At 36.4% G+C, this 13704-nt stretch overlaps 1 protein-coding gene across 1 annotated transcript in view; it reads right to left on the reverse strand.

The window, feature by feature from the left end:
• The window catches only part of LOC104623627 (chromosome unknown open reading frame, human C9orf3), a gene marked incomplete at its 3' end in the record, with an annotated part of 26351 nt that extends 15074 nt beyond the window's left edge, over positions 1 to 11277 (reverse strand). The window contains exon 1 of the mRNA XM_010290772.1: positions 10472 to 11277. Within this exon, the coding sequence (XP_010289074.1) occupies positions 10472 to 11277 (806 nt within the window). The remainder of the gene's footprint in view (positions 1 to 10471) is intronic.
• Between the last annotated feature and the right edge of the window lie 2427 nt (positions 11278 to 13704).

The following is a 13704-nucleotide window of genomic DNA, read 5'->3' on the forward strand; positions in this document are numbered from 1 at the left end:
AGTCAACTCTAAACTACACAGAGGAAAAGAACTGAGATACTGATGGCCATGGATGAAAAATATTCTGAAACTATTTTTGCTCTCTTGTCAAAAGGGCTATCTGTGCTATTGAATTCAGAGCTGTTCATGGCACAATCAAGTTACTGTGGCTTAACTAATGCAGGCCAGCTGATCTTTCAGTAAAACAAGGAGGGAAACTGCAGTTTAAGTAGACCTATTGTTAATGCACACAAACAAAAAAGAAGAAAATAATCTGTCTCCCCCTAACATGTATCAGAGTGAACAGAGTAGGACAAAGATATTTGTGAAGGCTGTTTTCCTGGGTCCCATTGGTACAACCCAGTCTTAAGAGCAATATAAGGGATTTTCATATCCTGAATAAATTTTAGAGGGAAATGCCACAATGACTAAGAAAAGAGTCTGGTAGAACAGCACCAAGCAGAATGTTGCGATGCTGCATCAAATACAATACAAACATAACATGGAAGAGACGCCACTGAGGCCATTAATGTTACCTCGCCCTCAGAGAGCTCTTTTTACCTGCAGACCATAAAGTGTTTTACAAATAATGTCAATACTATTTTGCAGATGGGGAAAATTAAATACAGAGAACAGATTTTCTTAGTGCTAGTGTTCAAGCTGCACCTTACAGGCTTAGTTTCAAGCCTCCCAGTCCAATAGCTTTCACATGGGACTAGGAAGACTCTCATTTTGAGAAATAATACGTATTACATAACTAACTCTTTTCCTAAAACATTTTAATGCTAGAATACACAGGCAAGTCACAAGCCTCTACAATTAAGGCCCAAGTAGAAAGGAAGTTAGAAAAAAGACTGGTAACTACATAATCTTTTCTTCAAACCTAAGCCACCTTTCCACTCCTCACCCATTTTAATACCATTTTTGTCTGGGTATACCTACTAACTGAATTATTTCAAACCAAAATGTATTCAAATATGTCAAAGTCTGCTAAGAAAACAGTAATGAAACACACAAGTTCTAGTTTTCAAGAGGAAACTATCAGAACAACAATTACATCAGCTTTTAATGTGATATTCATACATTCATAGCACGATCACCTGGAGGCTTGACTGACCACAGGCCATAAACCGAGATGTCAGCTAACATTGAACAGTCTCCTGTTCTGCTTTAGAAAGGAGCATTTATAATGTGAACTCATGATTTTTTCTTTATCTTTTCTTCTTTCACTGAAAATTTTCATCTGTTTTCTTCTCACCCTAAAGTATACCTCCATAGATTTTTTTTTGCTTCCCATGACAAATCATGTTTTACTTTGTTAATTTCTTATACTTCATTTACAGTAGTAATTTCTTTTACAACATAGATAATAGTGCAGTGTTACTTTAGGACACCCACTGCACTTGAAAGTTTTTTGTTCTGGGTCAGGCAGCACAATTCCAGCACATAAGAGGACTGGCAACATAATTCTTATCCTGATATGGATGTGATTTTTCACCTGATCCAGAAAAAGAAAAATTTCTAGCTAACCAAGGTATATCAAAGAATAGCAATGACAAAAAATTAGTTTTAGATTGCTTTTGTCAATTGATACAAAATCTGCCTTTTATTCTAATTTGTCCCTACCACTGCTAGCAAGAAACTTCATAGTTCCTTTCCTTTTTCCTACTATCTATCCTCTCCATCTCTCTTCTCTCACTTTTAATGGTCTTGTAACATCCAAATAATCTACTTATGTAATATGTTGTTTATGCCAACCATAATCTTTGCCACCATAGGTTGGAAGAGATAAGGAAATTGAATACAGCAAAAGAGAACACAGACTATTTGTCTAATTACTTGTTACATTGGAAAAAACAAGCACCCACAAAACACAAAATACGTCTCTGGTCAGTCATCCGACCAAATTTATGACTAGTAACTCCCAGTGATCAACAGCCCAGGCTACTGGACAAATCAAACACTAGTTGTAATATTGTTTGGTTTTACTCCAAGAGGAGACTCTGGGCTGTCTGCTGTTCAGTAATCTCCCAGAGCCAAGGATTCTAAGGAAAATTTGATTCATGCAATCCTAACTCATCAGTATTCCATATATTTTCATAACGTAACAAAGCCAATTCAACATACCTCTTGGCAGATCTCCCTCTCTCATGTAAGCCTATCAATTATAATAATAACAAATTAAGCTACCCTTAAAGCTAGTAATAAATGTTCAGTTGATACTCCGTTCTCTAAACAGGAATCTGCAGGTCTTCTTTGAGATACCTGCCATCAAACACCTGAATCATGTCGTAAGGCTCAGCCATGTCAACCTGCTTTAGTTACTGACTGTTTGAAGCTTTCTCAAGGAAAATTGCCAGCTCAGCAACTCTATCCCTTTCCCATATTTGAAAATATACATTCCCTATTTCTTCAAGGGTTTCTTCCTCCATGTAAGTATATAAGGTAGCAACCTCCTGCAGCTAGAAGGCCACTCCCTGTAAAACCACTGCTGTTGGCAGCTCTTTCTTACTCTAAACAACTGTGTCATTTCCATGAAGCAGCAGGATTTCCTAGCACCTAAATCACACCAACTTTTTTGTTCTGCCTTATCAATTTACGTATCTGCAAGGTGCCAGTGATTGTCATCAGATTCCAACAGAGCAAGTATTCGTTTCCATTCTTCTGTTGAATAAAAAATCAGTCAAAAACTATCCATGCATTTTTCAAACCATCCTCTAATTTAAAAGTACTAAATACAATTATGAGATGAGTGATTCCACTAACTTTTCCAGTAATCCCTGTTACTCTGATGCTGGTTTCCCAACAGCTGGTAGCTACATTTCTGAACTGACACTTCAATATAATTTTTTTCACTTTTGCCCACTAATTTGTGGTCCACATCAGGTATATCAATCCTGCTTCATCTGGACATAGTACATGCACAATCTCCTGTTCAAAGGTTTTATCTTTTGGTATAGCCATCACTGGGATGCAAGGATAATAAGGTTAAGACAGGGCATACCTTTTTAACCCAAAGTAAATCAATTTAATGTTTATTGTGCTCCCACTTTGCCCTCTAACAACGAGGATTTTTTCCACTTGCTTTGACCTGTATTTTTGGCAAATGCTTCTTGAATGTTGTTATGAGAAAGCTTCCTAAATCTGAAGTCACACACCTGACCAATCTCTTAGGTATTCCATTCTCTGTACATCTTTTAATACTACTTCTGTAACACCTTAGGAAGTATGAACCTGACTGCATTTAAACAAAATTTAATTTCATAGCCATAGGTCCTGCTAAAACGGTAGTAAATACTGGAAATAGCTGACTATTGGCAGAGAAAACAGGAGATTACCTAATTGCTCTATTCCCACAGCAATGAACAAAAAAATCCAACCCATTGTAAGCCTTTGTCTTTAAAAACAGAAGACAGTTTTCCTATGGATATGAATTGTGATACAGCTGGACTTTCTCAGGTCTATGTTGAAATCAAAGGCTGGTTTGGTTTCTTGGCCAGCCAGTTCACAAACACACAAGGGCTGGTTTGACTCTTCATTCCCTGAATCACTGGCTCTTCAGTGTTTTAACCTCCCTTTTAGATCTGAAAATTAAACCACTTAGACTTTTAATGTTTATATGGCTAATGGTATTTTCATAATACTGTTTCATTCTCAGCCTCCTCTGATCTAGTATGGTCCTCTCATTGGCACATTTTAGTGAGGCAACTTGCTTTTTTGTATTCCTTCTTCCTGAAGGAGTATCATCAGCCTTGCCCCTTATACTCCAGTATGCAGTGCCTCTGTGAGTGCCCAGCACTTCCTTCCTCTGCCCTGTGCCACCTACATGTGAGTATCATTTGTCCTGCCAGGCCATGAAATTTGCTATAACTCTGAAAAAGTATCACGTTCACTAAAAAGACCTCATTTCTCATGGTCTTCCTTTTTAGTTAGGACAACTACTTCAGAGGAGCTATTTTAAATTTTTTAGAAATATTTGTTCGTTGCCATCCACATTTCCAGAAATATCAAATAAGTTCATTTTCTATCAAGGTCTGCTTACCTTTTTTTTTTGTTTATTTTTATTTTACTACTTTGTTCTACTCCTGATACCATTTGCTCTTCCTTAGAAATCACTGCATCAGATATGAGTAATCCAACAAACTTCAGACTACGTCATTACTTACTCAATTATAAATATTGAACACTGGGAACAAAATTACATAAAATAACAGGAGAGAATTCCCCACGACTGATGGTAGTCACTTAGGATTTAGTCTGTGACTTGCCTGGATTTTGGAGCATCTTATTCTTCCAAGCCTTTCCCATGAAGAAAAACAAGCTCTTTATTCCCTTCCTGAATTTCCAGCATCCAAGAGCATAGAATGATGCTGGCTCATGCCACTGAAAAATAAACATCTAATGTCATGACACATTTTCTGATCGGCAGTTTGAAACTGTGAAAATCTGATCCATTTTTCCAATTTCTACCCTGGAAAAAATTTGCTTTGAAAATATCTGTGCTGGTTTTGGCTGGAATAGAGTTAATTTTCTTCATAGAAGCTAGTATGAGACTAGCTGACCCCAAATGAGCAAAAGGGATATTCCATACCATATGATGTCATGCTCAGCATATAAAGCTGGGGGAAGAAGAAAGAAGCGGGGGACATTCAGAGTGATGGTGTTTGTCTTCCCAAGTAACCATCATGTGTGATGGAGCCCTGCTTTCCTGGAGATGGCTGAACACCTGCCTGCCCATGGGAGGTGGTGAATGAATTCCTTATTTTGCTTTGCTTGTGTGCATGGCTCTGGCTTTACTTATTAAGATGTTTTTATGTCAACCCATGAATTTTCTCACTTTTAATCTTCCGATTCTCTCTCCCAACCCACCAGAGGAGAGTGAGAGAGTGGCTCTGTGGTGTTTGGTTGTCAACTGGGGTTAAACCATGACAATATCAAATATATTACAAAAATTCAATGGATGCCTCAGACTCCACAAAGGCTACAGATACAGGGTTACATTGGCACAAACTTGTATTACCAGTGAAACAGATAACTCTACCTTTCGAACTAACCTCAGTAGCATATTCCAAACAACTCCTATAAGAATTCCTTTCCACCCACTTATTTTCAGTTAGATTAGCTCTCTAATATGCCTTATCACCCCGCTGGACACACACCTGTGTCATGATAGCAGTGGTGAAGGGAACCAGCATCCTGATCTAGAGAGTTCAAGAGTGTCTCTTTCAGCATGTGTATTTTGGTAGGCTTCTTCCTCATTTATTTTTAGCTCTCCCTCCTTCTCTCTTTTCATTAGTACAAAATAGCTCTGTGGTTGACTCTATATTGTTAATACACTTTGGAGACAGAAAATACAAACACAAAACATTATGTTGAACTTCGAGGGTAAAAAGAAAGACTTCAGACTAAGTAGGGAGAAACTGTGTGACCCAGTCTGAGAATCAGTACTATTACCCTCTTTTTTTGCTGGCCTATTGCAAACATGTTCCAAGTATGGCCCAAAATGCCCAGATATGTGAGTATGATTAGGGAATGACTTGCTACCAATACCCAGACAATATCCCAGGCAAATTGTTAGCTCACTGTAGCCAAGTGCAGTTCTTCACTCTGAAGTACCAATCACTAAGGACACAAAAAACAATTTTGCAACCTTAGATGGTCATTTGACCACTGTAGGACATAAAAGATGATAGACTTAAACAATTTTAAATCAAAACTTTGAAGACTTATGTTTGGAAAGCAATCCTTCACATATGAAATGGTGACATTTTGCTTCTCCAGCAGTCTCTAGATAAAACAAAACAATTTCATAATTCTTGCAAATTGTTCTCAAACTTAAGGAAATCGCATATGCTAAAACGTATTAAATTCCACTTCTTGATTTTTAGTAAACATCGTCATTATGAACAACACTAGAAACATGATGCTAACAACTACACAAAACATTTTTTCTAGGTTATACTTCCATCTATAGAAAGTTCATAAACATGGACTTCTATGTGTAACTTCCTGGAAACTAGAGCTCACTGCTCAAGAATTAACTTCAAGCTTTAGCTAAATACTCAAGAAACACGTTAGCATGTTTCCATTACCCTGAATAATTAGAAAAACATTTCAAGTTTAGCACATTTATAAAAATTTCAGTCTCTTTCACAAGGGAATATGAACTATGAACTAAATGTTAAAACAGTAAAAAAAGAAAAATTTCAATGTTGCTATGCGTAGCTTTATACAGTTTTTATTTAGTTCTTATTGTATGCAGCATACTACATAACACAGTCTGAATGACTACAGTGCCAAAGAAAAGTATGACTTTTTAAGAGCTTATCTCTTAATGAATAGCTTTTGACACCAATGCATCTGAACAATTTCCATTACTCTATTCAACCACGATTTGCATTTCAAAACATATGTGTCTTAAGAAGAGGCAGACTTGAAACAAGCAGTTTCAAAAAATGTAAAATCTCTCTTTCTCATCTGCAGACAAACGATAATGAGGAATTGTGCCAGTCTCCATGCCAGTGAGATTCAGCGAGAATTGGACTCCTGACACAGGTCCCTAAAACAGATCACAATAGGTTTGGCATAACTTTTCTACTAGTTATTTGCTGTTTCATCATAATCAGTAACATCAAATTATTCAAACAGGAAACCAAGGTCTGTTTCATTGTTATGTTAGGTACAACCTCTTTAGATATTCTCCTTATCACTATCTACCTCAGGTGCTTCAGCTGCATGTTACAGAAATGCAAGATTATTTATAACAAATGAAGAGTCATGCAGTTCAGTGATGTCTGTGATACAGTTGAACACTGGCCCTGAAAAAAAGCATTTAATTACAGAACATATGCTAGCATCACCACTTCTACGAAACTGTACATTTATGCTTGCTGTATTCACCTTCATAGCTTTCCTAAAGGCAAAAATATTTCCTGAATTCTTTAAAAATACATTGCTATTTTAATCTAATAATAAGATATTATAAAGACAATAAACTAGTACAAAATATTTTTAAAAGGTAAGACGTTTAAATTCATCAAATAAATATCAAGATATCATAATCTTTTTTTAAAGGAGATCATTTAATATTTTCCAGTATTCCCCACTTTGAAAAATTAGCACAAGGGTAACTCTTTCTAGAGCATTTCCCCAAAACTGCTCAATAATCCTTTAATAACTTCTAAAAATACACTTTTTCCATAGCATTCTCATGAAAATCATATACTCAGAGTAATTCAACGCATCCCCTTTAATTCCCAGAATTTCTCCTTTTCTGTATATCTGATATCTAGGGCTCAACTTGAAAAAATAAATGCATGGGCCTGACCGATTTATGTGCCTATTCATGTATGCCAAGGTAAATAATGCACAGGTAGCTTACAGGATTAGGACCCAGTACCGAAAGGTTTCAGTGACATGGAATGTCTTTCACTGATGTTATTCATATCAAAGATATTCTTTCATTCCTAATCCCACAATGAGGAAATGAGTTCCATTCCAGTCGCTCATTAATATCAACAAAACCATTAACTAATTTACGACAGCACTAGAATTGGATCAAGTAGAGCAGAAAAAAGGTGGGAGGAATCTCCCATTAGAGGTGAATTTGCAAGGTTGTCTGCTAGGAAAATTACCTCTATAATTTTAACTCAAACGTGTTTAATCCTTTTCTTAAACAATAGAGAGATGGGATCCCAGGATATTTTAATGAATAAGTATTATTAACAATGATCATGAGAAAGCTTTTAATTCAAAATATGCTGGTAGCCATGCTGACTCAACACTGCTACATACTACTAACAGTGTTAGGCAAAATTGCTTAAACATCTTGACGGGCTGGCAAAAAGTTATCTGCTTCCCAGTAATGAAACATGTTTTATACACCTTATTCCCTCCACAAAGTGGTTATTATAGTGTCTAAAATAAGTTATTTTAAATAATTTTATAATACTTAATATTAGTAAGAATACTTCAAACAAAAGTATAATTTTGTTACAATTTCACCATTACCATTGCAGCTTGAAACCCAGTTCTGTATTTTGCTAGTAAACAATTGAAAAATTTTGAAACAGAACTGCTCTTCTGTTCATTTAAGTATATTACAAACATTATAATCAACACTTTTGTTCAATTTTAATAATTATATTATTCATCACTGTTAAAAACTACCTGACAATTTTAAGAACTGATATAGTCCTTGTGAGTATAATTGTTGAAGAGACAAAAAAGTGCGTGTATTTATGCATGTATGTATATATATGTGCATACCCACATACTCTGTTCCTCTATTTTGCCCCTTTTTAGAACTTCTGCATAAAGGCCCCAAAAAGCATGTTATTACAAAAAAACTTTCCTTATTCATCATTAATGTATATTCTAGCATCAAAAGCCCACAGACAGAAATGCTGAAATTCCATGTGTTCAGTTCCTCCACTAAAAACAGAAATCTGTCCTGCTGTGCTAACATCAGGTTTGCATACACATCTCAACTTGCCTAAACTCATCCCACAAAGCTTTGTTTTAACTGATTTTTTTGTGTATTATACTACATCATTGTTTAAAACAAATAAAATGGAAGTCTCTACAAAATAGTGCACAGGTTAAATTTCAGAACATTGTACTAGTGTTAAATCAGAGGAAACATATTGGAAGTGGCCACACAATGCTTGTACTTTGTTATTTGCTTCACTTTTCTTCAGGGTTAGAACCATAGATTACAGACTCCTCTGGGAAAGGATTTGACATCTGCCTAAAAAAAGCATCATATGCCTAATTTGGAACAATTTAAAGAATTCCCCTATGAGAATATAATGTAATAGTACTTCCCCCATACATTATAAATGGGCTTTATTTTTAGAAAGGGAAGGAAAAATATGACAGCATTTTGTACAAGAGCTTCACCACTGTATCTATGGGTTCATCACATACAGAATTTGATTTTTAAAATGCATCAAGAAAGACTCTATATGACTGTGATGTGAAAACTTATTTTCTGGCAGGCATTAGCTTCTGCAATACCCTACAAAACACTGAAAATAAACCAGCTTGAGAGTATTTGCTACCAACGGACTGCCTGACCCATGTCAAACCATCTTCTCCTGCTTCATTATTGATTCATAAAATTCCACGCGTTTGTGTATAACTGCCGTGAAATGCCTCTAAAGTAAGAATAATGAAAGGGAAAAAAAGTCAAAACAAAAAGACATTAGTGATTTGGATGCTTAAGACAAACCTTCAAATGTTCAGAACACACAGACAATGCACAGAGGAAGAATCCTATACCAGCTGAGCGTTGTTAACATTAGTCTCAAAGACTTTAGTAAGAGGCAGGTAAACACAAACAAGTTGTGTGATCACAGGCAATTGCCCTACCTCTGCATGCAGTCAAAATTCAGAATTTTGTAACTAAAGATACTACATGGAGTTAAATTTCCTAAGCTCATACCAGAAATAAGTCCATGGGAAGTGAGCAAGGAGAAGGAAGAGGAACAAGTAATGAACAGGACTGAGACATTCTGGACTTGATACTGCTCATGGTTTAGCATTAGAATTACCTAACTACCAGATATACAATTGAAAGACCTCATTTTCCTCCCTAACATGGATGCCAGTGAGGAGACTCTTAATTTCTATTAGCATAACTGAAATGAAAAGTAACCACATTATGTCTAGTTTGGGAATGAAAAGCAAGTATTCAATTAGACCAAATTTCTTTCTCATCTTCCAACTTTGTTTCTCTTTTTTAGACATCATAAAGTACTAAGAGCCATTAAAAACCAGCTTTGAACATTACAGTAAAACAATTACAGTTGCAGAAGTCAAAAGTGAATTGGATTCCCTCTTACAAAGACCTTATCTTGAAGGTTTCTGTACAGCACTGTGTACTTTCACAAACACTAGATAAAATGCCAATTCTTCTTGCAGTTTCAGTTTGCAGTTCATTTGCTATCATTAATGTACTTTACATAATAGATGGAGATTTTAAAAGTTGATTATGAGAGACTAAACAGGAAAAGACTGCATCTCTAAACTTATTACAATATTGATAAGAGACTAGTTGTGAAGCAATTCAATTAAGTATTATATATACTGATCTTTATGCTGTATGATCAGTTGTGTACGCCAGGAAGGAAAAAGAACACAAAGTATTAAAGTGAAAATAACCTGTCATGCATATCTTCTCTTCCGCTAAGTGACAACTCCTTATTCCCTGCACACACTTATTCCAATACACAATTATTTACTCCCACACAGAATGAGCATGCAATCACTTAAGACAGGCCTGAGGTCTGCAAGTCTATTGGGGTTTCCTGAGCAGAGAGTTTGTCTGTTCTCCTGCAGGACAGCAATAGGATTCAAACCAAGGATTAAATTAAAACAATGGAAGGGAATGCTCATCACCTTCACAGTTGCCCAGCATTACATGATTCTACATTCTTGCCCCTATGTTTAAAATACATGTGTGCAAAGCTTTCAGCTAAGAGTTACATACCTGCCACTCTGGTCTGTAGTCCATGTAACAGATCTTCCCTCCGGTTTGGTTTTGTACCATATTCTTATTGCATGAGGAAAGTCTGTTGGAGTCTGAATTCCTGATTTCCTTATCTCCAAGCTCCAAGTGCCAGTAGTAAACAGAAGCTCTCCACAGCCAGGTGCCTGGCTGCAGCGAGTAAAATAGTATAGCTGTTCCTTCCAGCGATCTGCAGGTAAAGTCACAAGTTCATGTACAATCTGATTCCTGAGATTTTCCAGCTCCTTTGAAACACCAGTTAGCTTGGATAACCTTGTGAATTTTTCAATGCCTGACACAGCAGCAACATCCACCTCCTCAACCTTTAGCACAGATAAATCACAGCAGTCCAATATCAGCAGAAAATCCTGGTTCCCATGATTCTCTATGTCACAGCAGTCCTTTGAACTAGAAATCCCAGAAGCCTGTTCCTCGTTGCTATAGTTACCATTTTTATCAGAAGTATCTTCTTCACCTTTACCACAGACAGAAAAATCATCATATACCATTTTAGATGAACAGGCACTCACATTTGTCACAGGAATGTGGCAGGGTTCAGATGCCATCATTTTAGAGCTTTCATCAGACTGCAACTGGCAGCCACCTTTGCCAGTACTGTTGGTTTTCCTGTACTGGCTCCCGGTTTCAAAGAATAAAACTATGACGCCTTCAATAACTTTACTTTTAAAATCCACATCCAAGTCCAATACATAGTGCTTTACAAGCATGTAGCTAGTGTTGGCCATTAAGGGCAAGTCATCCTTCATGGGGTCTAGCGGTGTCTCCATGTTCCAGTATATTGGGCAACAGTTTTACAAAGCCTTAGGCATTTCTCACATACGATGTCTCCGTAAAGAGCAAGGGTTTTCCACCTCCTGTTGCCAAAAATAATTTTGATTTATATTATAGTACTGAAATTAATTGCAGTTCCTCCATTTTTCACATTCTACAAAGAAACAAAACAAAACAAAAAAGAAATCAGATAATCGTTTCACAACCATTTTTGAAATGCACTAAATCTAAAAGTTATTTAAAGCCCAGTTGCCTTTATTAAAAATAGTACAGCCAAAGGGCAATCATGTCTCCACAGAATGGCATCAAGCTAGTTGCTTCAGGATTTGCTGTCAAGAACCACTGGCTTTATTTTTTAGAGAAGATCTCAAGTGAAAACATTTCTAGACAGCTTTTATAAATTGAAAGAAACAAACTTTACTCTTAGGCCTCTGGTTCACTTTTTTCACACACAATAATCCTTTAGAAAAGATACATGGTTATGCAATATCTAATGTAATTTATTAATGCAGTTTGTTTTTAAAGTTGCTGTATTTATTTCAAATGCATTACCTCAAAAAATAGTGATAATTTTTCTACTGTAATTCTAATTAACAAGAGTTAGCCTAAGCCACCTCTAAGTCTTTTAATGATTTCATATATGCGATGCATCTCCATGGATTAATATACTTTCCACATTACAGCTCTCGTATCAGCACTTCTAGTAAATTAGAAGAAAATAAGCCAATTTACTATGAGTTCATTCCAAGTATTCCTCAAGTATTGAGATTGCTCATAAAGATTTTCAAACATATAGTTAAATACTTAAGGTATATGATTACATCTTAATAGCTGGAAACGCATTAACACTCAGGACAATAACATCTTACAGAAAACAAAAGGTTTTCTCACTGGAAAATATGCATATACCTATAAAAAGCAAGAAAATATTTAAATGCATCAACATTTGTTGCAACAACAGGCAGAATTTCATCACAGAAGTTTGTGTCGTGCCTTCCGTGTTTTGCTATGGCCATTGAGCTACAGTTACGCGCTTTTAGCTCACCTAAGTGCTTTTTGTCTACTTTCTAGACTAGGAGTAGAAATCAGAGGAATAAGCAACTGTTAAGATGTGCAGTCCTCTCACTGCCAAGTTCAGTGACACTTTCATGATAGGCAGCCAAGTCTGCTTTTAAGTGCCTTAAGTGAACACCTTGTGACATTGTTTCAGTTTCACTGCCTCATTACAGACTTCAGTGTCCAAAGTCAGTTTTTCTAGAGTTCTCAAATTCTGCAAAGAGGAGAACCCAAGACCCCCCAAGACTTGCTATTTCTTTTGTAAGAATCTAAGGCAAATCCAAGGCATGCTATCAGGCTAGCATCAATAAATGAAAGATTTGGGCCAAGAAATTATCTATACTGTTCCCTGAACTAGCTTCACACAAAGCACACAAAACCCAGTAGGTATCTCACTTATGTGATGGCTTTCTACCAGTCAGAAACAGCTCTTACTGGGATGTCTTTGAAGACAAGCCGAGAAAAATCATTCTTTCACTTTTATATCAATCCTCCTGCACTTTTGCAAACATACGAGGGCACCAAGCTCACTTCAGAAGGCCCTCTTTCACTGAAATACCCCAGTAAATTCAGAGTAATTTGAACATTGCCTGCAAGAGACACTCATTGCATCTTTTGAACTGCTCCCAGTAGATACTTCTCTATTCTCTGAGGGCTTTCCCAAACTTTTTCTCTGAATTTAATCATCTTCTTGTTCATCATAACAGTTTACCGTTTTGAGTGCTTCACATATTTGCAAGAAAACACTTTGCATCTTGCACTGTCTTAACTGATGTTTACACCTGTGTACTTTCAGAATTCAACCTTGTGTCAGGATCCAGAAACAAATTCATGAGTTCTTGCGGGGTCCCAGTGATTTCAGTGAGGCTCTCCAAAGATTTCTTATCTTTGTAGATATATGTGCAATGTTGGTTTGTGTTTTGCCAGTTTGACTTTTTAAAAAACAGCAGAGCAAGGTGAAGAATTAAATACCATGAAATGCTACTGATTGCTTTCAACTTAATTTAAAGAGGTCTGGAAAATACTACAGAAGTGGAGCTAAAGCGTTTAGCTAGACCTCTAAGAAAGGCTGAGGGAAGATTCAGCAAACCTTGGGCTGCTGAATGAGCAATGTCTATAAATAGCATATGGCCATTACAATCATATCCTTATCTTGACACCTAATTTGGAATATCAGTAGAGCAACCAAAGGTTCTAAATGCTGTGACATGAGCAATGTATCTACGATGTCTGTGCATAACACTTGTGGACTGAACCTGATGTTATCTTGATTTTTTCCTGACTACCAAAACCGTATGACTTCCGACAGGTTAGCTAAGTACTGGTGGTAGAGAAAGGAAATAAAGTGACTTGGTGGGCAAAAAAAA

Source organism: Phaethon lepturus, unplaced genomic scaffold (assembly GCF_000687285.1).
Source record: "Phaethon lepturus isolate BGI_N335 unplaced genomic scaffold, ASM68728v1 scaffold7707, whole genome shotgun sequence".
NCBI classification, from domain to species: domain Eukaryota; kingdom Metazoa; phylum Chordata; class Aves; order Phaethontiformes; family Phaethontidae; genus Phaethon; species Phaethon lepturus.